The sequence below is a fragment of the Orbicella faveolata genome, unplaced genomic scaffold (assembly GCF_042242905.1).
Source record: "Orbicella faveolata isolate gen_17 unplaced genomic scaffold, um_ofav_v1 contig_46, whole genome shotgun sequence".
Taxonomy (NCBI): domain Eukaryota; kingdom Metazoa; phylum Cnidaria; class Anthozoa; order Scleractinia; family Merulinidae; genus Orbicella; species Orbicella faveolata.
In genome coordinates this window covers 7,593,748-7,619,240 of record NW_028301576.1, presented here as the reverse complement: position 1 = coordinate 7,619,240, position 25,493 = coordinate 7,593,748, and the positions used below count along the sequence as shown (strand labels likewise).

The 25,493-nt window shown below is 39.4% G+C and overlaps 2 protein-coding genes and 1 long non-coding RNA gene across 3 annotated transcripts in view; 1 reads left to right on the top strand and 2 right to left on the bottom strand.

Moving 5' to 3' along the window:
- LOC110040831 (uncharacterized) overlaps positions 1-14,610 on the bottom strand; it is a 41,241-nt gene extending 26,631 nt beyond the window's left edge. Inside the window, exons 1-13 of the mRNA XM_089277309.1 lie at positions 14,413-14,610; positions 13,413-13,574; positions 12,719-12,889; positions 10,956-11,144; positions 10,669-10,839; positions 5,586-5,774; positions 4,956-5,185; positions 4,199-4,431; positions 3,483-3,701; positions 2,858-3,116; positions 2,187-2,304; positions 1,259-1,464; positions 387-625 (exon numbers count right to left, since the gene is read on the bottom strand). Coding sequence (XP_089133435.1) covers positions 387-625; positions 1,259-1,464; positions 2,187-2,304; positions 2,858-3,116; positions 3,483-3,701; positions 4,199-4,431; positions 4,956-5,185; positions 5,586-5,774; positions 10,669-10,839; positions 10,956-11,144; positions 12,719-12,889; positions 13,413-13,574; positions 14,413-14,485 — 2,459 coding nt within the window. The 5' untranslated portion in view covers positions 14,486-14,610. The remainder of the gene's footprint in view (positions 1-386; positions 626-1,258; positions 1,465-2,186; positions 2,305-2,857; positions 3,117-3,482; positions 3,702-4,198; positions 4,432-4,955; positions 5,186-5,585; positions 5,775-10,668; positions 10,840-10,955; positions 11,145-12,718; positions 12,890-13,412; positions 13,575-14,412) is intronic.
- LOC149098203 (uncharacterized) overlaps positions 1-25,493 on the top strand; it is a 443,460-nt gene that overhangs the window by 273,955 nt on the left and 144,012 nt on the right. The gene's annotated exons all lie outside the window — the stretch shown is intronic.
- LOC110040865 (uncharacterized) overlaps positions 19,000-25,493 on the bottom strand; it is a 43,424-nt gene continuing 36,930 nt past the window's right edge. Inside the window, exons 40-46 of the mRNA XM_089277308.1 lie at positions 24,792-25,007; positions 23,820-23,885; positions 22,953-23,114; positions 21,776-21,940; positions 21,249-21,374; positions 20,463-20,671; positions 19,000-19,138 (exon numbers count right to left, since the gene is read on the bottom strand). Coding sequence (XP_089133434.1) covers positions 20,463-20,671; positions 21,249-21,374; positions 21,776-21,940; positions 22,953-23,114; positions 23,820-23,885; positions 24,792-25,007 — 944 coding nt within the window. The 3' untranslated portion in view covers positions 19,000-19,138. The remainder of the gene's footprint in view (positions 19,139-20,462; positions 20,672-21,248; positions 21,375-21,775; positions 21,941-22,952; positions 23,115-23,819; positions 23,886-24,791; positions 25,008-25,493) is intronic.

Below are 25,493 nucleotides of genomic sequence, written 5' to 3'. Positions count from 1 at the left end.
TCGGAATAAACCTGGGTTACATATAGGTTTTCGATAATGCTCGTACTGCAAGCAGTCCCTCCGTCTGCGTATCCAGAGCGATCTAGCCGAGGGAACGGAAGCGACCTCCATTCCCGCATACAGTAGTGCAGTCTGTAAGACTGCCCGGCTTGATCTCTGGTTCATCTTTATATTCATGTCTATCACTGTCGCCTTCTGAAAGTTCTGAAAGCACAAAGAAAGCTGAACAGCCCGACCAACGGCCGTCAAGTTGGCCGCTTTCCTCGCATCTTGTGCTTGTGTAGAAAGTACATGAATTAAAAATAACTGTTCCATTAGAACCGGATCAATCGAGCCAGTCTAGCTAGACAATTGGGCTCAGTAGAACATGTTACTATAACTCCTACCCGAGGTAAATGTTCCCAATGCCAAGGAATGGTATGAAGTAAGCTTTCCGCCAAATTCCGCGCATGCCAAGTTTTCCTGCGACTTGCTGTTCCGTGAAATCGTATTCCAACACACCGAATAGGAACAGTTCGCTGTTAGGAGCTCTGATGCCGTCACGATAAATTTCTCCATTTACCGGGACTTTGATATCTGCACGGAATCCCATCTTGATATGTTTATGCGTCGCATTCCAATCAGCCTGGTCAGGAAGTAGAAAGAATAAACAGTATACTTAGGAGTTATTTACTTCCCCAGCCCATGCCCGGAAATCGATACCAACCTACAAATTTTAGCAAGATATCAGTAAGAGGTGAGATCAGTCATATTTATAAATATGACTGATCTCACCTTTTACTGATATCAGTGCACACCGAAGCTGAAAGTGAAAACTAAATGCTGAAACCACATATTCTACGACTTCCCAGGACGAAGAACAGCTAGAACTTTGGTCTTTGCCCTTTTCATACGTTATAATACTGCGGCAGTTTTATTTCAGTTACCCCGTGACGGGCATTTTTGAAACTTTTACAGCTCGCTTTCTTTAACTAAAATTTCCCCTCGAATACCGAGAAACTACTAAGCACCAAACTGTCAGTTTTCGTGGGCGGAATGTTGCCGAAAATTACTGATGAAAGGCCCATCCTTTTGGTCTATCTTTGCGGAAACAATCAGAATGTTCCTTTTAATAACATCGTATAACTTTCCTTAAACGAAATAAAACAGAGAAGGAAAAATGTGTTGGAAATAAATTATCCAAGTGCATACATCACTTTTAGAGTCAAGGAAAACAGGAAATGGTTTACAACAAACGATTGCCTTTCTAGCAGCTTACCTCGACATAGAGCTCAAGCTTGTGAAAGTACAACCCATCAAAAATACGAACATTAGCAAATCCTGTGGCGACTCGGATTTTCTTCCATTGAAATTGACCCGTAATGTACCACTTGACTGTTGGCCCTACAATCATCTTGACAATTTCACAGAATTTGTTGCCTTTGCAGTCTTTTGGCAAAACGATTTGAGCTGCAGCAAAGATTCCTGCAAATAAAAGCAGTTGATAACGAAAACATCTGGAATTATTATTATTTTTTTTTATTGTGGTGATTAATATCAGTAGATACGTGCAATTGAACTTGCGTGAGGTCAGTAGTGAAGAAATCTTGGTATTCCTGACGATCCATGCGTGAGATCTGAAGTGAAGCTGAATGTTGATCGGGTTTCTTGACGATCTACATATTTTCGCAATATGGATCGATGTTCATTGAATCTTTTACAGATTTGGTTAATTAATACACGTATACAAGTGCAAACGCGTGTCACAACCACTTCAGCACTTGAAATCATTTTTAGACAAGCAGGAATAGAAAAATGTTTCTACGAGATAGAAAATGCTTTTCATCTGTTGAATGTTCCAGTGTTTTTGTAATTTATTGGAAATACCGAGATGCTGAAATATGCTTAAGTGGATTTTCAAGTCCTCCAATTTTGGTAAAAAGCTTTTTCCTAGGGTAATTTAATTTTTAATTTTTCTTTAGTTTTGTTGATTTTTCTTTCGGGTGTTTAGGTGTTTGTTTGTTCGCTCGTTCGATCATTCTTTCATTCTTTCGTGCTTTTTTCTCTTGTTTGTTTGCTTGTTTGTTCTTTCGTTCGTTTGTTTGTTTGTTGTATTTTTTTTGCTTGTTGTTGTTTGTTTGTTCGTTTGTTTTGTGTTTTGGATTCCTTTTCCGTAGACTGAGTAGGTTTCCGTAAGTTACACTCACCTTGGGGAATCTCAGTGGTGATAAAACTATGCAGCGGCTCTTTGGAAAACTTGGTTTCAGCATCCACAAATAGTTGCTGAAATCCTAAGGAATCGGGAGGTTGAAAGGACACGCCAATCTGAATTTTAAGATGAAGTGAAAATTGTTAGTAGAACTGCTATTCCCAACTGGGAGTCCAAATAAAAGGAACAGAGAGGATCAGGAAAATTCTTAGTGAGGGTTTTCTCAAATCTCAAATTAAATCCTTATCACTAATATATTCAATTTGCACATGGCGAGACTCAGAAGTGATTCAAAGATTCAAGTCTGACACATATTACTTTCAACTTGAAATGCTTGACAGCATTTTTCTTTTTGTTTGTTCAGTTGCCACTCTGAAAGATGTAGTATCACAAAAAGAGAAAATTGCCTTATTCTTTTATTCTACTACCACTTTTGTAGTCTATTTAGACTAGATGATGTTATGATAGCTATCATTAGATGCAAATTTACAGATGCATGCTCCCATGCATTCTTCAGAAGGTCGGCACTTTCGGCAATTACGTAAAAAACACACCGTGAACACCTATCCCCAACCTTGGGGTGCGGCAGTGGCTATTTTATAAAGGAAACGTACGTAATGAAAAAGCACAAAAAAAACCAACCAAACAAAAAAAATACCCATTTTATACCTCTAACTCTAGTCCGAGTTTGTCCAGGAAATCGACTCCAATGCCAGACAGTTTTTCCGCTACTTTTCCAAATGACTCCCGATCAAACGCAAAACCGACAGCAAAAGTAATTCTTGCAAATCTGATTCCTGTCAAAATCTCGACATGAATAGGTACACCACCAACATCAATCGAGGCTGTGAATCTGAAGACGCCATTCTTCTCCAGTTTCCGCAGAAGTTGCGCAGGCTTCATGGTAAAATCCCAGAGACCTATTCCTCTGCGAATGGAATCAGTTTGTCACTCAATTCTCAGTTTTGCAAGAGTGGCCAAAAACCTATTTCTCGTTACAATCAAAATACAAGCTTAATATAGAAGAGTAAAGAAATTCATCAGCTAGTGGGTGTGTTAAGTTCCTACCCATGAGAAAGAGTAAACATCTCATTAACAAATTAAAATAACAAATGCTTCCAGGAGCGAGCTTAGCTGGAATCTACTGGCTGTCAAGCTCTGAAAAGGAAACGCTGTGGCTGGGAATTACTAGTTTATTCCTTTTTCGATGAAAAAGACGTGTCTCAGTTTAAATTATTATTACTATTGTTTTGCAAACACCATAAAAATGTTAAATTTTTAATTACCAACTTACTTCAACGCATTTACGAAGAAATCAGGCAAGGAGACGGGATCTAAACCAAACGACGCCATTAGGTCTGTAAACGTAGCAGAAGGAGCATTGCCTGTGGCGTACACTCCGCCACTGATTACGTCCTTCTTAACCTCCGTCTTGAACAAAGTTCCTGTTTTGAGATAGTAATCCCCCTTGGCTTTAAACGTCTGGGAATTTCCCTCGGTGTAGTAAGAGAACCTAAAATAGGATAAAAAGGTCAAACAAACGTATCTCTTTGTTTCTTTGTTTGTTTTTTGTCTGTTTGCTGGTGGATTTTTGTTTGTTTCTTTTGCTTATTTATATCGTTGATAACATGTTTGGTCCTGCTTTTGTGTGTGATGAGATGGAAGGGAGGGGGAGGGGGGGGGGGGGTGGTGGCTAGAAATCCCCCACGGGGAACATAACCCCTATAATATGAAAACGAGAATGTATGTCGAAAATATTCAGATGATCCCGTTTCAGAATCATTTTGGAAACGTAGCTAATTTACGATTTGTTCTCCCAGGGGTTCATATTCAAAAATATTTTATGCTCAATTGTAAGTGACATTATCCTCGAAGAGATCCAACTCTGTCAAAAACATTGCTAAATTTCAGTTTTATGTTGTGACAATGATATCCAGATTCCTTTTGGGGATACTCATAGCTAAAGGTATACATCCATATATACAAAATTACAGCGCATGCTAATCTCACCTAACATTCTTCATAACGTATCCGGTTAGTGGCACATACTCATCGGAATTTGCGCACTGGAACTCGTACTTTCTGAGAGCTTGTGACTCATCAATCCAGATGGTAAACGCGGGAACATTCTCAGTTAAGGCAGGCTTGGTCCACTCTGGTAAAGCATCGATCTTCGTATAGTAAGTTGCCTTGTTGGTTACGACTTTGTTGATGGTCAGTGGATCGATTATCTCAAAACATACCTAGACAAAAGCACAGAAATGTGCGTTGGAATTTATGAAATTCACCAACGGATTATCAATTACATGGCATTGCTTCCCTTAATATCTAGGACAGACAAACCGTGCCATTGGTATTAAGTTCTAAACCTCAGATAACGACCATCTTTAATTTCCGATTGGTTTACTCAGTTAACCTTGTTGTTTCGTTTGTTTGTTTGTTCGGTTTTTTTATTTTATTTTTTTGTATCTTTTATAATACCTCGTTTGACTGTATATGGAAAATGAATGCAGCAAAAAAATTGTTTTTGTTGCTTGTTGTCGCGGGTGCTATATGTGAGTCAACAAAATATATGAAGTTAGTAGCCAATCCAAATAGTCTCTTCCAATGGGTAAGATCGATCTGCTAGATAACAAACTCAGAGTCTTTCTTTCATAATCATGGTTGAAAACTCTCAGGCAACCCTAACCCTAACCCTAACCCTGTTGAAGTAGTTGCACTGTAATTCTTAACTGTTACCATATTAAAAGTCACGTGAACCACAGACCTTTGTTAGCTGCTTTTGTCCATAATCATCTTTATCATCAGGAACCATTTGAACGGCAAACCATCCGCTTTCCAACTCAGTTCTCATAAAATTAAAGTTTGAATACACCGCATAGGGAATGTCGTTTTTATAAGCTCCAGTAGCTGAGAACTTTTCGGCTGCACTACACTCGGTAGCAATCCAGGATTTAGGATCAGTAGCAGTTTTGTCGGGTTTGTTCGGCTGGTAGGCTAAAAGGCAAGAATTTTACAATGTACAATAAATAACAATAAATCATTTCGTTAAGCTTTTGAGCACGACAGTGATTCCAAAGCGAAAGCAGCCATAGACTATGGCAGCTATTGTTTTGCTCAGTGTATGAGAGCGCCGAGATTAACCATTAATTTGCCTCAAAAAAGCAGGAGCAAAATCGAGCGAAATACTTGTTTGTGCGCTTCAAGCTCTGACCGCCTAGTTACAGTAAAAGCGTTTGTGTAACTTGGTCAGTTGTTATAACTTAGTTTTGCTTCAGATCGCCAGCAGATAACATGATTTTCGCACTTAGTTTCAAGGGACGTAAATCACATTATTTGTGTTCGGGTCCCTAAAAAAGGAAGTAATTGTAAGCTCTTTGGGTCCTTAATTCCTTACTAGTACATCCATCTTCCAGCGTGGGACAGATGCGCTCTTCTTCAGCCACCCCAGCACATTCATCACCGCCATTTGCTGGAGGAGGATTGGTACAGGTTCTGGTTCGTTTCTTTGAGCCTTGAAGACAGTAGGTTGGCTCTGAGCATGCGCTCCAAGATGAATACGTTGACCAACCTCCGTCTATAGCACCTGGAAATATGTAAAATTTCATAACATCGTTGTCTAGATTTAATGTTGTGACACAGGAATCGTCCTGCCGACACTGCCTGCAGGCTTGCCAGTTTTTTTGAAAAAAAAACCGTGCCAATGTGATTTTTTTTCTGATTAGCAAAAACGCAAACTCTTGTATACTAGTAGACTTCAAATAAACTAAATTGTTCTCTTATGAGTAATCAGTGTCCTAGTTTAATGTACACTTTGTTTGTCACTTGCCCGTACAATCTTCAGACCTTTGGTGGGGATATATTTGACAACATGACAAAAACCAAATTATTTAAGATTTGACTTACATATATTTTAGTTGCAAATATTTCACCATATAGGGCAGGAATCAATCGGGAAATATTGTTACTATTGGCCTCATCAAACATAACTTTAACAAGTGATAACGGCTGCTTCTTTTCATTTGGGTGTGGTAGGAAAGAGAAAAGAAGAAAGCAGCTGTCATTAATAGGAAAAAAGAAACTGCTCGCAAGGGAACATTAGCAGCGGACAGCTTTCCGATGGAATTCCGGAACTTTTGCTGACTATCAAAAACTTTAAGAATGGCTGACTGTTAGGATCGAGAAACGCCAGTCAACGTCCCATTTGACAAATCGCTCATACTTTGCCCAAAGATACCCTTAGGTGACCTAATTCTAAAAATCATATTTAAAGGTTCCAGTGAATTTTTATTTTTCAGAAATTCGCGAAAATTTGAAAGCGCGGTCAAAGTGCGGTTTTTCGTGTAATAAAATGACCGAAATAAGGTGCGAGGACGAAGCGCTGCTTAAGTCTTAAAATAAACTCAATTGACTTCAAACCTCACACAAATGTGGACAACCACTCTAATTTATTTCTCGCTTTAAACTAATCCGAGATATGTTGATATAGTGGTTTTCCGAACGATTTTAAAATCAACTAAGAAGCGTGTGAAAAATAACGGCAAAATATAGGTCATGTTTAACAGCATAAAAATGCATCTGGTACTTCACTTTCCGATTATTTTACTTTATAGCCTTAAAATATCATTATTAAAGATATACCATGCCAAGTTTCATGCTCGAACTCGCAGTATTTCCCTTTGTGAAAAACGAAAATCTACGTCAATGTGTTGGGGCAAATAACACAATAATTATGCACGAACCAGAGACAAATCATTTTCAATGGCGAAAGTAAAGGGCTATCATTAATTACAATCCCGTCAATTCACTGCTATCAGTAGAAAGATAATGTCCACTGCATAAAAACTGCTTTTAGACGTTTTCGAACCATCGCGCGTTAACTTTGTTTAATTTCCTGTCCGCCGTCATGTCTAGTTTGTCATCGCGTGTATTTCCTTAATATAAACAACACCTGAATGGTTGTCATAACAGACGCAAGAGATTTCCTGGAACCTTAATGTTTTCGATTCACCAAAACGCTTTAAGTTCGTTAAGACACAATAATGGGTCGACTTGGAATGCTGTTTAGCATCAAGGACGTTAAAGGACTGTAAATTAACCGAGTTGAAATATCTTGAAGCAAATCAAATTCGCGCCCTTATTCTAATTTGGTAAACAGCCGATCTCCGTTCAAGTTCATGAAGTCGAGAGGTTAATCCGGCAATGTATTACCGGTACAACAACAAAATCAAACCGAGGTCATCAAAAGTGTAAGTTTAAAAGTGTAGTGGCAAGTTCCAAATAAATTTCGCCTATATAAATTGGAAACAAGAAGTGAAACGGTCTGACCCGAAACAAATAACCAAAATATTAATACGACTAATTTAATCCGAAAATGTTGCAGAGAACATTGTTGCACATTGTAACTTAGTGTTGTCCAACACGCAGTCGGTCTGGTTGTAATGTTAATCGTATTTGAGAGAATCTCAAGTTTTCTTTGGGCACATACTGGGGTTACATACTACTAGATGGGCGTGGCCGGGAGCCACGAGTCAAGTCAGTCAATTTGCCATGCTTAACCGAGAAGAGTGATAGTGAACCACTAGTGGAAGGACCGCAGATTGTCCCGACGCTTTATCCTAATAGGTCTCTGTGTTATTCTAATGAACTGATGCTGAGCTCGCTCCAGGGGGCGGTGAGATGAAAGACCCAGGGAACGAGGTTGAAACGATTCGGCCGTTATTTTTTCCTCTAAAGTGTGTTCCTCCTCTACTCCCTCCCCTTCTCTACAAAAATTTAACGATCCTCCCCCCCTCCCCGCCCCCTCCAAAAGAGATGTTTGCTAAATACCGAAGAAGCCAAACACCGACAGTTCCTAAGAATACTTCCGCCAAGTGCAGTTGTTAGTAAAATACTTAAGAAGCGCCGAGTATGGAGCTTTTCCGCGCACGAGTGGAGGAGGTATATCTAGTCCCATGTCTTCGCACCCGCACGGTAGCATAGACAGTTTCAAAGTTCTCTAGGCCACCCTCCATCGCCAAGGCACAGGGGTCTTGCTGGTCGTATACCAAAGGATGCTGAAACTTGAGTATTTCTACAACTTCCTTTGCCTGACTAAAATTTCTCTCCTCTTCAGATACCCAAACCTTTTTTAAAGCAACAAGGGTTTCTTGGTGACCTATTGTGGCTTTGAGTTAAGCGCCAACGCTTGCTCCAAGGAGGGTTTGTAGCACATTTTGGCTAAGTCCATAAGGGAATATCTCTCTAGGGACTGGGTACATTTCTTCAGGGACAAGTGCCTCTCTAAAATAGACAGCCTATAAAAGACACGAATGCAGCGGCCTTGAAGACATTAATACACCCCTACCGTACATGGTTAATATCCATGGAAACCTCAGCAGACGCTTCCTCGGTCACACCCGTGGATAATGGCACTGATGTTAAGGTCGCAGTCACTCTTCTCGGTTAAGCATGGCGAGTTGACCGTCTTGACGCGTGGCTCTCGGGCACGCCCATCTAGTAGTATGTAACCCCAGTATGTGTCCAAAGAAAACTTGAGATTCTCTCAAATACGATTAACATTACAACCAGACCGACTGCGTGTTGGACAACACTAAGTTACAATGTGCAACAGGCTTTTCCGTTTAACTGTTTTTCCACCTGTCCACGGTCAATGCAATATGCGCGCCAACAGGTAATTGACTCAGCGGAGCTACACTCAAAATTATTTAGCTTAGTGATCCCTGTGATACTTCGAGAATCATCTAGTGTTTCAGTGTTGGCGTTAAGAGCTGGAGACCACTTAATCTTCCACGGCATACAGATATCCGAAATTTCCGGGAAAACCCTCTTCCCCCTCCCCCCCCCCCCCCCCCCCGCCTCTCTCCGACTGTAGCTACAACTAAGAGCAATTCAAAAACAAGAAATAATTGTTCCTGGATAGGACAGCTTTAAAAAGCGCATTTCAATCTACTGTCACTACTTTAACCTTGTAGTCGGTTTATGCAAATTGCGAAATGTTCAACATTTGCGCAAGAGCAGTGAAAGCGTGACTGGGCTGCTCGTACGGTTGTCTGACAACTTTTACTGAGTCTCGAATATCAGCCATGCAGCATGGTTGCCGATATAATAAATACAGATCCATGAGACCCCTGATTCTTACAGCAGAAAGCTTGGCCTCTTTAAGGCAATGTGGAGTGGTATTGAGAGGAATTGACGGCTTTTAGGTATGTTTTCTGCAACATTTTCGGATTAAATTAGTCGTATTAATATTTTGGTTATTTGTTTCGGGTCAGACCGTTTCGCTTCTTGTTTCCAATTTATATAGGCGAAATTTATTTGGAACTTGCCACTACACTTTTAAACTTACACTTTTGATGACCTCGGTTTGATTTTGTTGTTGTACCGGTAATACATTGCCGGATTAACCTCTCGACTTCATGAACTTGAACGGAGATCGGCTGTTTACCAAATTAGAATAAGGGCGCGAATTTGATTTGCTTCAAGATATTTCAACTCGGTTAATTTACAGTCCTTTAACGTCCTTGATGCTAAACAGCATTCCAAGTCGACCCATTATTGTGTCTTAACGAACTTAAAGCGTTTTGGTGAATCGAAAACATTAAGGTTCCAGGAAATCTCTTGCGTTTGTTATGACAACCATTCAGGTGTTGTTTATATTAAGGAAATACACGCGATGACAAACTAGACATGACGGCGGACAGGAAATTAAACAAAGTTAACGCGCGATGGTTCGAAAACGTCTAAAAGCAGTTTTTATGCAGTGGACATTATCTTTCTACTGATAGCAGTGAATTGACGGGATTGTAATTAATGATAGCCCTTTACTTTCGCCATTGAAAATGATTTGTCTCTGGTTCGTGCATAATTATTGTGTTATTTGCGCCCAACACATTGACGTGGATTTTCGTTTTTCACAAAGGGAAATACTGCGAGTTCGAGCATGAAACTTGGCATGGTATATCTTTAATAATGATATTTTAAGGCTATAAAGTAAAATAATCGGAAAGTGAAGTACCAGATGCATTTTTATGCTGTTAAACATGACCTATATTTTGCCGTTATTCTTCACACGCTTCTTAGTTGATTTTAAAATGGTTCGGAAAACCACTACATCAACATATCTCGGATTAGTTTAAAGCGAGAAATAAATTAGAGTGGCTGTTCCACATTTGTGTAGAGTCTGAAGTCAACTGAGTTTATTTTAAGACTTAAGCAGCGCTTCGTCCTCGCACCTTATTTCGGTCATTTTATTACACGGAAAAACCGCACTTTGACCGCGCCTTCAAATTTTCGCGAAAAATAAAAATTCATTGGAACCTTTAAATATGATTTTTAGAATTAGGTCACCTAAGGGTATCTTCGGGCAAAATATGAGCGATTTGTCAAATAGGACGTTGACCGGCGTTTCTCGATCCTAACAGTCAGCCATTCTTAAAAGGAAACTCAAGCATCCAAATGCAACTTTCTATATTTCTCACCAGGGCATGATGTGAGTTTACAACTCTTCGCCTGAGTGGAGTCCCCAGTGCAGTTCTGTCCTCCGTTAGCAGGAGTCGGGTTATTGCAGGCTCTGCTTCTAGACCGGGAACCCGTCCCACACGTCTTACTACATGTTGTCCAAGCAGACCACAAACCGAAACCGCCATCAACTGAGTGAAACAAAGACCACAATCAGGATCAACACACTATTCATTAACTTGGATTAGGCGCAACAGGCGTTAATGTACAAGAATCTAAAACAGTTTGTTGTCAATGACTGTCATACCTGGACAAGGTGTGAAGCAAGATCTCGCCGTCTCTGTGTCGTTACCAACACAGTTTTTCCCGCCATTCATTGGGGGTGGTTGATTGCACAATCTTGTTCTCTTCAAAATGGTTCCTCCTGATATTCCACATGTTTGGGCACACTGGGTCCACGGAGTCCAAGAACTCCATTCACCGTCAACAGGTCCAGCTAAAAGACAAAATAAGCTGATATATCCTGATAGCCTCACCTTTCCTAAACCTTGCACTATCACTTATGGTTTGAATCCTTTTACTTATACAGCGGCTAGGTTCTGGAATGCTTTACCCAACAGATTAAGAACTATTTCTTGTCTCAATGACTTTATTAGAGCAATTCGACAACATGAATTAATTTTTTAGTTGTGATTTCTTCTAAGTTAATATTTTATTCAATATACATAGTGTTACTTTATTTTGATTTTAATTTTCTCGGAGGTACTAGCTTATTTTTGGCTACTCAGAATCTGAGATAAAATATAGTTTTATGTATGTATGCTGGCAACGCGGTGACACAAGAGCACAATTGCTCATTGTTAGTCGTTTTTCCTTAAATTAGTCATTAGTTAAAATATGCAGTGATGTACTGCTGGTCGCTGGTTGATCCAGCAGTAATTAGGACACGAGAGGAATAAGGTTGTTTGCATGCTAAGAAATGAATCTTAGCATAATTTTTGATTGAAGGAAAAAAACGTCGGTCTTCCACGAGCCGACAAGTTGATTACTTCAATTTATGTCTTGATTCTAGGAATACATACAAGTTCAATAGTACCAGCTGTTCGTTTAGCGGGGTTTTCAGTCAAAACTATCAAATGAGGAAATATTTTTCAGGAGTGTCAAAATTAAAGTTGATGATAAAAGCAAGCAGTAAAATCGGTCAGCGAAATGTCGTCTCGTAAATGGACCAAAGTAAAATTAAAAAGTTCAAGACGTCCGTGATTACGTATACCGAAAAACGTATGGTTTGTGAATCATTGCACTGAAAGGTTTCTTTATGAAGGAAAGGCATCTTTCTGAACGAGTGAAATTACACCGGGCGAGTACATTTTGAGAGTCACTCGCCCGAATGGCGAGCGCTGTCAAAATTTAGTTTGTAACACTGTTAGCCGTTGTTGGCTTTAATGACGGACAAAACAAAGTTAAAGAACCAGGCCATGCTTTGCCCATTTTTTATCAACCAATGAAAAGCCATGGCGCGAAGTGGAAATTATTGCAACTTCCTGGAAAAAATTGAGATCTTTAGTCTCAGCATTGTTCGAGAAAAATAGAGTTTTTGTATTCATGTACGCATTGTGGGCTTATGCTTCGTTTGTTTGTTTTCAGTTAACAGAACAGGTGTTACATACTTTTATTGTCCAAGACACTATATCATACGGTTTGAATAAATCTTAGAACACAAACTTGCATTTATGACCAAAACTTCAGCTTTTCCAATTTACCCCGAAAACAGGCACACGACGGAAAAAACTGACGACTTTCTCTCCGTGCTCCCCTCTGCTCCCCCCCAACCCCGACCCGTTTTCCTATCACACGGAAAAGAAAACAGAGTATAAAATGTGCATCCTAAATCCCCTCTATTTAATCAATTGCCATTTCAGTATTGTTACGTTTCGCAGAAATACGTGGCATTATTTTATTTTTCAAATGGTCCACTTTTTTATTTTATTTTTACGATAGTCTATTTATGAAATGTTCACTTTGTTATTTCTTTACTATTTTTGTTACTATACATCTGCTTCGACTTACTTGGGCACGGCCAAATACATTCCAACTTGGTTTCAAGTGTGTCTCCGGAACATGGTTTCCCGTCCGGGCTGGGAGTAGGGTTAGTGCAAGCTCTGGTCCTGTTGACTATGGATCCCCCGCACGGGTTCTCACAGAGAGACCACTGACTCCATTCTGTGAAACCGCCGTCAACTGCGATGGCATTTCATTGAAGCAAGATTGTGGAACGAGAAAAATTAGAACTAAATTTGTGATTTTTGTAGCTCTTACTATTTTCAGTGCAAATTTAGATGCAAATGTAAACGTTTGCTAAGGGAAGTGGTTTCCTGAATTGAAATTAGTCTGTTCTAAGATCCTACAGTAAAAAAACCCGGAATCTAACAAAACATCACTTTCTCGGTATTTTTTAATCAGCGGAGCCCGCCATTTGGGAAAGATGTTGGTTGGCAACATGGCGCAAGATGGTTGCCACGCTAACGAGACAATACTCGGAGAACACGCATGACGTCGGGAAATTGTTTGATTGGGTGATAAGGATCAGAAGCTCTTCGAAAGCTTTAACTAGACCTGCCGATGAAAAATTATTTCTCGACTGAATAGCAAGTTTTATTAAACAGTGCGGCGTGACTCAGATACTTGACAATGCGGTCAGCTTACATAGTCACTGTTAAATATATATTAACAATACAATTGAACAGCAACTAATTGTTCTTACTCATGCAGTCCTTTTGTTCCGAGCTGTCTCCTTCATCGCAGTACTTTCCATCTTCACTTGGTATGGGATTGGTGCAAGTTCTTGTTCGAATACGCTGGTTTCCCGCGCAAATGCCGGCTGCACAGCCACTCCACGCTGACCAGCCCGACCAACCACCGTTCACTTTCGCGAAAAAAAGGAAAACAAATCATCAAAGCGGCAAATCAGCTCCTTAAACCTTACAAAAAGCAATGGGTATTTCTAAATTGAAGGGTTTCTATAACGGTTTGAAAACTTTTGAATCGTTTTTATTCAAGATGTGTAAGGTGAAACTAAGATAATTTATCAACGATTAGAGTCAGTGTTACGGTATATAAATACAAGAAATAAAACCTAAAAATGCGTGACTTAAAATACCGCCTATGAGCCAAGTTTAAAAAGCCTTTCTCTCACCAAATTGTGTGGTGAGTATCCTGCTTAGAGAAGGCCGTCGCTTTTATAGCTGAAATTAAAGCAGCGAGATTCCAACGCGAATTATATACGAAACTGGAAAGAAACGTGAAAACTCTGAATTATGTCTACAACAATAGAATAACCGAGTCTGAAAAATGAAGTTAGACACAGAGTGTCACCGCTTTTCATAAAATTTCAAACTACCTAATGCTTTCTAAACAAAACGGACATTTTCAGCTATTTCTCGTCACATTTTTTTAGTTCGCTAGTAAATCATTTCGGCTTTACTTAAAGATAGCTCAGTCTCGGCATTTTGAGTTATTTTGACCACATACAAAAATACCTTCAAATTGAAGGAAACCTGAAAATACTAGTTTACTAAGATAGATAGTTAATAATAACCACTAAGGAACAAGGATGGTTAAAGATAAAGAAGATTAACGCGGATTAAAAACGACGAACTTGTAAAATTTAGGCTAAAGTTTTCAAGAAGCGGAAACTCCCTTAAGATTTCTATCACCTTCTTTTCATTGTGAAAATAAGATTTATTATTAAAAGTCACTCTCACCTGCGGCATCCACATAATTCCAAAATATGACTAGTGACAGAAACAGAAATAAGCAAGTAATAACGTTTGACATATTGATAGATAATATGTAGAACTCTATTCTAAACTATACAGAGCTAAAGCATCGCTCTGGTGGTGGACCAGATTGACAATCGTCTTTTCAGTCTCCCTGGAAGCCGAGTGATTTGTTAAAACTGCTTTAGGTTTAGGTCGTTTCACAAAACCTGTAAATGCTTACTTTATGAACACCTGAATTGATTCATTATAATTATTGACGCAGATGGGTCAACAAATATTGCTGTAGCTTAAACTAGTTGGGTAATAGTCTATTTACTCTTACTAATTAGAATTATTACAGAAGAGCAAAATCTGTTCATTCGGAGATTTCGCCATCGATAATACGTTAGGGGTGTAAGCCTCTTAATTAAGAAAATTCCACCGTCCAATAATTTAATTGTTGTTTTGAACCATGCCTCAACGAAGAGAAATAAAAAAGTTAAGCATTATAATTAATATTCTCTGACTGACACTACGTTAGAATCTATTCATCTATTTTAAATCGCAGGCTTTTACAGATAAACGCCTGGAGAGACCATTTACACGTCACCTACCGATCGCCATACGGTGCATAGATAAAGTTGTAGTCGTTTAGGGCGTATCTTACTTGCTTTACAGAATTAATTGAAATCGGTTTTAATACTAATAACTTTATATTCCCGTGTCAGGTAAAGTAGCAGGATCTCACGAAGGTAACAATCACGTAAAATTATAAATCTTAAATATAATTTATTTAGTATAATTTTCCATATTTGCAACTAAAATTCGCTTAGAACTGTAATAGAAATAAAAATCAGCCTCCAATACACCATTTGTGCATGAAAATCACAGGTGCAGAAAGAGTAAATACTCTAGATTAATTTCAGTTCTATATTTACTTTTCCTGCCCAGTGAATGTCTTTGTTATAAATTTTCTTCGGATGTCGAAAAACGTTTCGTCGCTACAAACTTCCGAGACACTGTATTTTTTGTCCCGGAATTTGGACAACAACCGTCATCAACTCATAGTAGGTTAAGCTTCGTGTTTTTTTATGTCTACTTTTAATTCCGCTTTACAAAGGTATGGACACTTCATTGTTTGTGGCTGGTGTATAAGCTTGACATCAAGGAATGGGCAATAAACCCACATGTGTAATTAGCTAGGTAAACCAAGAGTGGAACTATCCAGGTGATCAAATAAAGTTGTAAATTAATCATCCGTTGTATCGCTATCTTTGTGTGATTCTCAGAGGAGTGCAAAATCTTAATGTTGACCAATCAGAATGGCCGCGGATATTGCTCGACAGGGAGTACTGAAAACCGATTTTAGTAAACTGCAGAAAAAGGGTTTTCAGAAAAAGAAGTTTGTCTCCTTTCACCACACCAGTTTAAATTATTTTCAAATTTTATCAAGAAAAGAAAACCTTAGGTAAATAGTTCAAACATTTGTTGCCTCTACTTCCTCTCTTCTGAAGACAATTGATTGCACGGAGTTGGAGCGAAAACGTATCTGAGGTGAGTGACTAAACGTGCGAGGTCTCATGCACTTGGTGGTTATGTAATGTACTTAATCACCGCGAGTTTAAATCAGCAATTTGCAGCTCTTTATATTTATTTTCATACCAATGTAGTACGAGAAAAGTCATGACGAGAAATCCATTTAAAAAAAGGTAAGAACGTCTTTCACAATTTTGTGCTGCTTCAAAATATCGTGATTCATTCATTATCACACCCCTTGTGACTCTAATTTCATTTCTACTTTTGAAGTTCTCAAGCAAGAGAGAAAAAAAAAGGAAGATTTTCATGTCCAAAGACTCTTACGGAGTTTGTATTGAAAATACTGGCCAAAATTGTCATCTTACTCAGCATGTCATGATTCCAGTAAAATGAACTTTAGCACAATAAAATAAGTCGCCAACACTTGAAATTATACATGCTATTCAGAATCGTAAAAAAAAAAAAAATCCCTTTGGGCGACTTCTGAAAATGGTGTTTAACGGTTTGTTTGACTTTGAACCGCTAAAAGTCCGTGGGCGTCGTGTCTCCTCTCGTTGTACAAAGCTTCGCGTCTGACTGGCGAGTGTGGATTAGAATGGCCCAAAACGCCTTGATCAAGAACTGAATATCTACCATTAATTATACAATCAATCGTCGAGATGATAAATAATGAGAACCATTACAGAACAAGCCAGTTAATTCTGGTAGGAATGAGATATAAGCCCAGATTCACTTTTTCTTGCAAATATTCCTCAGTTTTGAAATTACCACTGCATGTTGAGCCCTACGATCGGCCAGTTCAAGACGAAAGTGTGCGAACTCAAACTCCTGAAGCAAGCTGCGCCCATTAATTAACTAGGAAATAAAGATAACGGGCGCTCTCCATTGAATCAAAAATTACGGTTATTTCCTTTGACGGTTTCCAGAAAATCCAGTAATGATTTATCCGAGAAACGAACCATTCGACCGAAAATTACGGAAATTTAGGGAGGAAAGTTAAATGGAACAGAAATTCCTGGTAAGAAAATTTCCAAAAATGTCGGTGGTTGTCATCTTTTCCGGAAATTCTGAAGCACGCTTTATTCGTCACTGGAAATTGCCTGAAATTCAAACTGGAATTTTAGCATCGAAAGGAAAGTACCCAACATTACCTTCGTCTGCGCGAATTCTACATTAGACTAAAATGACTAAATTCTGAGTAGTTTGTTTAACTTAAATCACTCAATGACTAAATTCTGTGTACCTTGTTCAACGTGAATAAGGGTCATATGGGGGTATTCTCGTGTTGCGTGATTAGCTGATATTTTTTCCCGTGAAACGTGAATTTAGGAAATTATTCTTCGTGAGTCGTGACCCGAAGGTTTTGCGTGACCCGTGAAGAACCTGAATTATAAACCGATATTCGTGATTTTACCACTCTATTCTATGTGATTTTCAGACGGAAGTCCTCCGAATGGTTAGAGTCGTCTATCGAGAGTGACTTAGGTATGCGATTTGCAATATAGAGCCTTGACTTAGCCTTTCGCCATTTTGCTTTCTTCAAACACTGCTTCTAGTGTAAGAACAAGTCATTAAAAAGAATATCTTACTTGCTTATTTTCGTGATTCGGGAAAACGAAATTTTATATCCGTGATCCGTTATCCTCTATTTTTTCCGTTCGTGAACCGTGCCAGAGACCCCCCCTGTACGACCCTCGTGAATCACAAGCAGCTAATTTTTTGATACTCTAATTTGGAGTTCAAAACGCTTTACCTGTAGCTATTTCTCCAACCCATGGATGCACTGAACAAATCTACATGATCTCGAGATTCTTAAATTTAAGCTACAAACTAAATAGTTTGTTAAAACTTTAAAGCTAAGCCTAAAAATTGCTAAGTGTTTTTTTTTTTTGTTTTTTGAATCGTAAATTCATGAAAAGTGATTTCCTTCTCGCATCCTGTTAGATAATTCTATTTTACATCGAATTGTACTTAACGACTTTCAGATATCGATTCCTATCGACTGCTGTCATCAAGGTGAAACAGATTTTCTTTGTACGTCCAAAAAAACTAAATTTTACGGCAAGCTGCTGATATTGTATAAACCCCGCAACGTGATGTATGTGTTCAAGACTGACGATACGCAGAAAATTTAAAAAAAGTGTTTCTTGTTTGAAGTAAGATTTTTTCTGTTTTTCTACCGATTGCGACATTCTTTTTTGTGTTTGTGTACTCTGATGAATTACTGTCCTAAACCAATCAAAGCGTTTGTTTTTCACCGTCCAGCAAAACCTCGACAGGCACGCAAGTTAGGCCCCATACAACGCCGGAGAAATTTGAAACGCTGCTTTACTTCTACGGTTAGGCCTAGCGTCCACACTAAACCGTCACGAAAACGAAGCTTTTCGAAAACGCTCTCCAAACCGGAGAAATTTGAAAACGCTGGTTTAACGTTTTAGGGTGGACGGAAAACATCTTAAAAACTGAGCTTTTCGAAAGCTACGGCATCAAGATAATCATGTGATAACCCTTATACTCAAGGGTGCACACAGGCGTTTCTGCCGCCTGTGATTGTTGCGTTTTCAAGTTTATCCGGCGTAGTGTGGACGGAAAACATTTGTTGCGTTTTCAGGGTGAACACGCCGTTTTCAAATTTCTCCAGCGAAGTGTGGACGAGGCCTCAAGCGAGGTGAGCGCGAGGTGAGCGCGAGGTGAGCGCGAAAAAATGTGTTTGAAAATAGTCCTCGCACAATCTGTCTATGTCAAGGAATCGTTTAACAAGCAATTTCTCTCATATAACCCTCGCATCCATGTTCAAAAAACCAGAGTTGAGTTGACGCGTCAACTCACTGGACTGGTCTAAACGTGTGGTAACAAAAACCGTCCTCATTCTTCAAGCACAACAGGTCTTCACTTGCTTTCATACGATTTCAAATTTTTGAATTGGTACACTTGTTGCCTGAATGTTTACTTCACTAATTTGTTTACGAGGGCATTTGGCATTTTCTACCAAATGGTCGGTTCAAGTAATCGGATATTGCGTTGGCTGTTTATAAGAAATGATACAGAATAAGGTAGTAGGCAAGGGTTTTAATGATTTACTATTTTTATCACCACTTCAATTACAAGGCAATATTAATTATGTTTCACTGTTCGACAAACACTTCTTTTAATCTCTCAATCCAGTACGCGGATATGGCAAACTGTAGGATATCTATAAATAATCGCAACAAACCACAGTTAACGTAAAGAATGTAAGAATCCCATTGCATTTAATTGCTCTACAGTCGAACTTCCCGTAAGCGACCACCCAAAATGTCAAACCTAGGTGGTCGCTTACGAGAGGTGTTCGCCTACGAGAGCTTAGACCATATTGGGTCAAAATTTTACAGTCGAACCTCCCGTAAGCGCTTACGGGAGGTGGTCGCTTACCAGAGCTTAGACCATATTAGGTTCAAATTTAACCTCATTAGCACATGGTAACTGCAGAGACTTACCCTATGTTTTAAATGTTTCATTCATACTAAAAGTGGTCGCGGTCGCTTACGAGAGGTGGTCGCTTACAAGAGGTTCCAAATATAGCGATTTGACTTGGAAACTTTTGGTATTTTGGAAAACTGGTCGCTGAGGAGAGGTGGTCGCTGAAGAGAGGTGGTTACGAACCTAGTTCAATTTTGTTTACTTGCGGTATTATTTTACTGATCTACCTTTCCTAATGACAAGGCTAGTAGCTGAGCTGAGTTCTAAAAAGTCGATAAACCAAAAAATTGCCAAATCTCTTTTTATTTTTATTTTTTTAATTTTTTTGGCATACCCAGCCTTAGCTAGAAGGAAGTTCTTCTAACTACTTGCTGCAAGAATATACACTTGTAAGCCAAGTGGCTCGTCAGGCCGGAGCTTATCCCGGTTTCCATAGCATGAAGCGACTAGGAGTATTTCTACCCCCCCCCCCCCCCCGGATGGGATGCTAGTCCAGCGCACGGTTACCAGCAACATTAAATTCGCCGGTGCCCATTTATACACCTGAGTGGAGAGAGGCACTGTGAGAGTTTTAAAATGTCTTGCTCAAGAACACAACACAATGTCCACGGCCAGTGCTGGAATCCGGACCACTCTGTCCGGAGATGAACACTCTAACCATGAAGCCACCACCCCTCCATAACGTCAACACACACTTATACACACTCTCGAAAGAAAGATTCGACGTATTGCCAACCTTGTCATCTAAATTCTAAGCTATTCAGCAAGTTAGCAAACAATACATGAGCACCCCGAATATCAATACTTTTTAACATCAAAACCATGATCAAGCACAGACCAACACAACAAGCAGTGTCATCGAGAGTGACGCCTTGCTCCAGTTGTTCAAAGGGTATATGATGCTATTCATCAGATAAATAACTATTCAATGGAAAGTATAGTTTGTTTTAAAGCAATTTGTACAGTGGATAGTGTTATCCAGTCTTTGAACAGCTCTTCCCTGGTCGCTACAAGCATGGAGTATTCCTGCAGACTGAGTGCTCCATGACGCTTCTTACCTATTCAGGGACTACACCGGGAGGTGACCCAGCCTGGACATCAATCCTGACCTGCTTGGTAACCGAGCTATGTTTATTAGAAGCTGTGCACTCGTAATTACCAGAGTCAGCGACAACAGCACCGGAAAGAGTTAATTCCACGCCAGTCAACTTGGAGTCCAGGTCATACACATTCTTTATGGTGAGGCGGTCAGTGGAAGGAAGCGAGCCTGTCAGGAGCAGTAGAGCCGGTAAGTTTGTGAAATAAACCACGATCATTAGATTTTATAGTAGTTAAAATGTTTGCGAAATGAGATGTCAGCAAAGGCAGCAGGCGGATCTCTTTTTCTTAAACGAAATAATTTGGGGAAATGCTCAAATTTCACCATATCTTTGTTGCAGTACACGTCTGGATTTTACAACTGGAACTCGTTATTGATCCCGAGGGTAAGTCCTCTGCTACAATTACAAGTTTTACAGTCCGTTTTCCAGAAAAATTCTGTAGAGTACTCACGGAATAGGTCACAGAGGTCCCTGTCTCTCGCCAGTCAAGGGACAGACTTAATTAAATACCCAAGATAGTTTTTTGCTTATATACCGATAGCGTAATTGGTACAGGACATCGTCAAAACTAAAATGGGCAGAGTGTTTGACTTAAACTTGCCGCTATGGCAATGCGTTACTTTACCTGGTTACATTACATTAGTTTAACCAAAATCCATGTCTTTCGTAAATTATCGGAGATAAAGTGGTAAAAAAATGAATTCATCTATTTTCTATATGGAGCCGGACCAATAACTCCCTTACCTCCAACTTTTGTCCACGCTACAGTTGGTGTGGGATCCCCCGCAATATAGCAAGCAAGCGAAATGGTTTCATTCTCGTACGTTGAATAATCTGAGGTTGGAATAGTCTCTGTGATGCGAACTGGGGCTGGTGGATAAGATTTAGCAGCCTTTCTCAGTATAATATCAATAAACTAGACGGCACAGTCTCAATAACGTTTAGCATTCTTTGAACAAGGGGGAGCAGGGATTGCCCAGTGGGGAGAGCGCTCACCCCACCAATGTGGCCCGGGATAGATTCCGACTCGGTGCCATATGTGGGTTGCATGTGTTGGTTGTTGGTTCTCGCCTTGCTTCGAGGGTATTTCTCCAGGTTCTGGTTTGTCCTCCCTCCACTAAAACCAACATCTCCAAATATCAATTCGACCAGGATAGAGGACCCGCGTGAAAACCATCTAAGGCTGATGTGGCTTCCTCTCTAGATATTGTAATGGCTATTTATCTATTTTCCAAAACTGTTGAAACGAATCGAATTGAGGAGTTACTTACACAAACAGTCCTCCAGTGACGTACTTCCGGTGCTCGCTGTATTTGTCCCAGCCGGGCATGCGAAACATTGGGTTTGCTGGTCATTATTCTGATATGTTCCCATTGGGCATTCCACGCATGGTGATATTCCATTATTAGTAGAGTAGTAACCAGGTTTGCAAACAGCTAGAACATACGATAAAAGAAAAAGAGATTTGTCTATGTAACTCGGATTTTTAAATGAAAACTTAATAACATGTTCACAAACTTTCCAACTGCCATCAAAGCAATCGAAAAAAAGGGGCGCTTTCCATTCATGCCAAAACGTCCGAAAATTTCGAAACGGGGACAAATGGTAAGAAACAGTTGCTTGGAAAAGTTTTCAGAAATTAAATCCGAAAATTGTTGAATTTCCGTAAACGATTCATTCAACCGAAAAATCTGTAACTTTCGGGAGGAAAATCAAATGGAACAGAAATTAATGGTAAGAAATTTCCGAAAATGTCGATACAACTCGAAAAGTGTATTCCGGGAAATGCTGTTCCAGTCGCCATTGTAAATTTCCGGAAATGCAATTCAATTGGTCGAATGGAAAGCGCCCAAGAATTTCTAGCTGCAACAGAAGTACTTTAAAATTTTAATACGAGTGAGATGCACTGACCTACTACGTACTTGACTTTTTCACGAGCTGGATATAATCACAGAGTAGTTTTGTCCGATAAATATTAAAGAAAATTAAGATACTTTTACGAGACATGCCAATGACGGTAAGCATGAGGTGCTGGTTTACGAGCACAATTTTCTTTGAAACCTAAACGGGGAGAAAAAGCGGGGGAAGAGATGGCAGGCTGAGACGGGACTTAAACAATCCACAACATTCTTTAAACAAAAACACGATTCTTTTCCTTTATGTTATTCGCATTGGAAAATGCAACCGTTTTGTTAGTAACTAGCCTTGAAGCAATGAACGATGACCTATTTTGATTGGATCTTTTACCGACATGTGACTTGTTTAGTAAAGTTTTCCAAATTAATTCACCGTTTCAGTCGAGAGCCAGCGAAACAGACAAACCCACCGGTGACGTCAGCAATGGAAACGCGACGTTTTCACTCGCGTTAAGCAGTTCAGTGCATGCAGTAAAAATCTAGACAATTTGCTTCCATGAATACTGCTAACATTGTCGTTATTTTATCTTACGTTTGCAATCTGCACTTGATTTGGATCCCGTTATGACGCTGGAAGAGTTCTTCGGACAGGGCTGGCATTCTGTTTTTCCCTCTTCGTCCTGATAAAATCCAGGGATGCAGTCTTTGCATGTGTTAGTTTTGCCGTCGCTGTATGTTCCAGGAGGACAGTTCACTGACAGCAAAACACATAAAACACAAATCATCGTCAAAATCAGTGTACTCATTCCCGATGTAAAAAGATATTTTAAAAAGTATATAGGGCTATCCAGTGACTATACCAGTGATACTAGGTGAAAAAAGTATGATCGTTTTGGAGTTTTTATACCTAAGAATTTTTCATAATAAAGTAGACTTGGTGAGGTTAACTCCTACCTTTACGATGACAAAACTGCAAAGACAAATTGACGTCTAAATCAGCCAGTGTTAGTCATATCCGGGTGATAAAAATCATTTTAGAAATATAAAGCTATTTAGTGTCAATGTTTGATTTCACTCAAAACTGAATGTGAGTTGTGTTCCAGTTCTAAGTTGTTAAGTGTAATCAGCCTCAGCCTTCGGCTTTGCCTAATAGCACTTACATATCGCCCTTAATATTTTGGATAAACTGCATCCAATGATTGTTTAACAGCCTTCAAAGGTGACCTGAACTGCAGTATCACTGCTTGCTGACCATTATTTAATTCGATTCTCGTTACGTTAGCTGCGCGAATTTGGTTCTGTACATCAACATGATCAATACGATTCTGTAGTTGATTTTTGTGCTTTACAGCTCGGCATCCTGGAAAGTATTTATTTTTGTTAGCCAGACTATAACAGCACGATTACACAGAGGTAATAGTTAAGTACATTTTAATATAATATGCGCTGTGATACTTACAGCAAATGCTACTATCCAACATTATGGAACCGCCCTGGCAAGGTGTACCATCGAAAACCACGTAGACTGAGAAAGAAAAAAAAATTAATCATCACCTAATGTGCGCCCCGCATCAAGCGTTACAAACAACGGTAAGGAACTCCTTTGACAAGAGTGGTGATGTGTGAAATCTCTTTTTACCACAATTGCTACTAATCTCGAAATCTGATTGGCTAATTTGCCGTTGTTGATAACAGTCCAGACAACGCTGCTCGCGTCAAGTTGTCACGCTATGCCTTTTTCAGCTCTCGCTCTAAAAAAAAAAAAACATTTTTTTTGACGTTGATATTATGGTAAAAAACAAATTGAAATGTGGTGTAGCGTGGCCTGTACTCTTATCTACAACGATACGCGTCATCACAGTGGTCAAAATGTGTTGTGGAGTCACCCGGCTGCGCCTCGTGAGTCCACAACATTTTGACCACTGGGATGACGCGTATCGTTGTCGATAAGAGCACAGACAATGCTAAACCACATTCGATTTGTTAAACTGGCTAGCATGACCCCCTCTCCTTTTAGCATGGTCTTTTTCATAAAATAAAAGTGAAAAGAAACTATTCAACGTTTTTAGGCTCTACTTAAGCACCCCCTGTGAAGCCCGATAAGAAACATTTTTTTATGTTTTGCTATAATATTTTTTGTTTATATTTTAGCATGAGTCTTAATATCCATCACTGTTGATCCCGCATTCAATATCACAAAGGTAAACACAAACTATAGTAACTATGGTACATTGTTAGAATGCAAAAAATATCTCGTCAGGGTGTAATTTTGCACTTGACATCTGTAGAAAGACCTATTCCAGCACCATCTCCTGCCCAGATCCCAGGCGCGTTAACACCGAAAGAGTGTCCGCGAGAGATTTGTATACTGTATTACTCGCCGCCTGGTTTGTGAATAGGATGAAAGTTTTTCCACATAGTCTATTCTTACCCATGCAGTCCGGTGCCTTAGTTAAGACAGACTTGAGATCATTCTGAGACACCCACTTGTTGCCAAGACACCTGTAAGAAGGATTCTCAAAGCGATCTGGCAATCCGGGGGGAAACGGGTTAAAGAAGTACCCGTCATTGCACCTGAGCTGCAGGAAAAGACCAATCTGAGTTGCAAGGCCATTCTTTGGATTAAGAACCTTGATGCAAGTGGACCCTGTAAGATAATACTGAAATTACAACGATTTTTGCTTTTTGGGACGTAAAATAAGCAAGCGACAAAGCAAGTCTCTTTCATTAAATTGCTTGCATTTCTTAGTGTCGTAAACGGAATTGTATTTTGAAAATTTCTTGGGCCTTACACTTGAGAAACACGGTCTAGATGGTACTCTTTTTTGTCTCAATATTTATAGATCTTGATAAACTCAAAAGTCAAACTAACGAAGAAAGAAATATCAAGCAAATTCATTAATTGACAAATATTTACAAAATCTTGGAAAATTCAGTCAGAAGGCAATAAATTCGGCAAAGAATCTGGGCATCTGTTCGTATTTATTATTTTTACTAGTTTCATGGTACTAGTCATGCCGTCTACATGGGATATTATCATTTCCGTTTGGTTGTTATAGTGAGACGGGCACCTCATCATGCCAACCAAAATACAAACGAGATAACGGAGGAAGGGACTAACTGACTGTAGAAT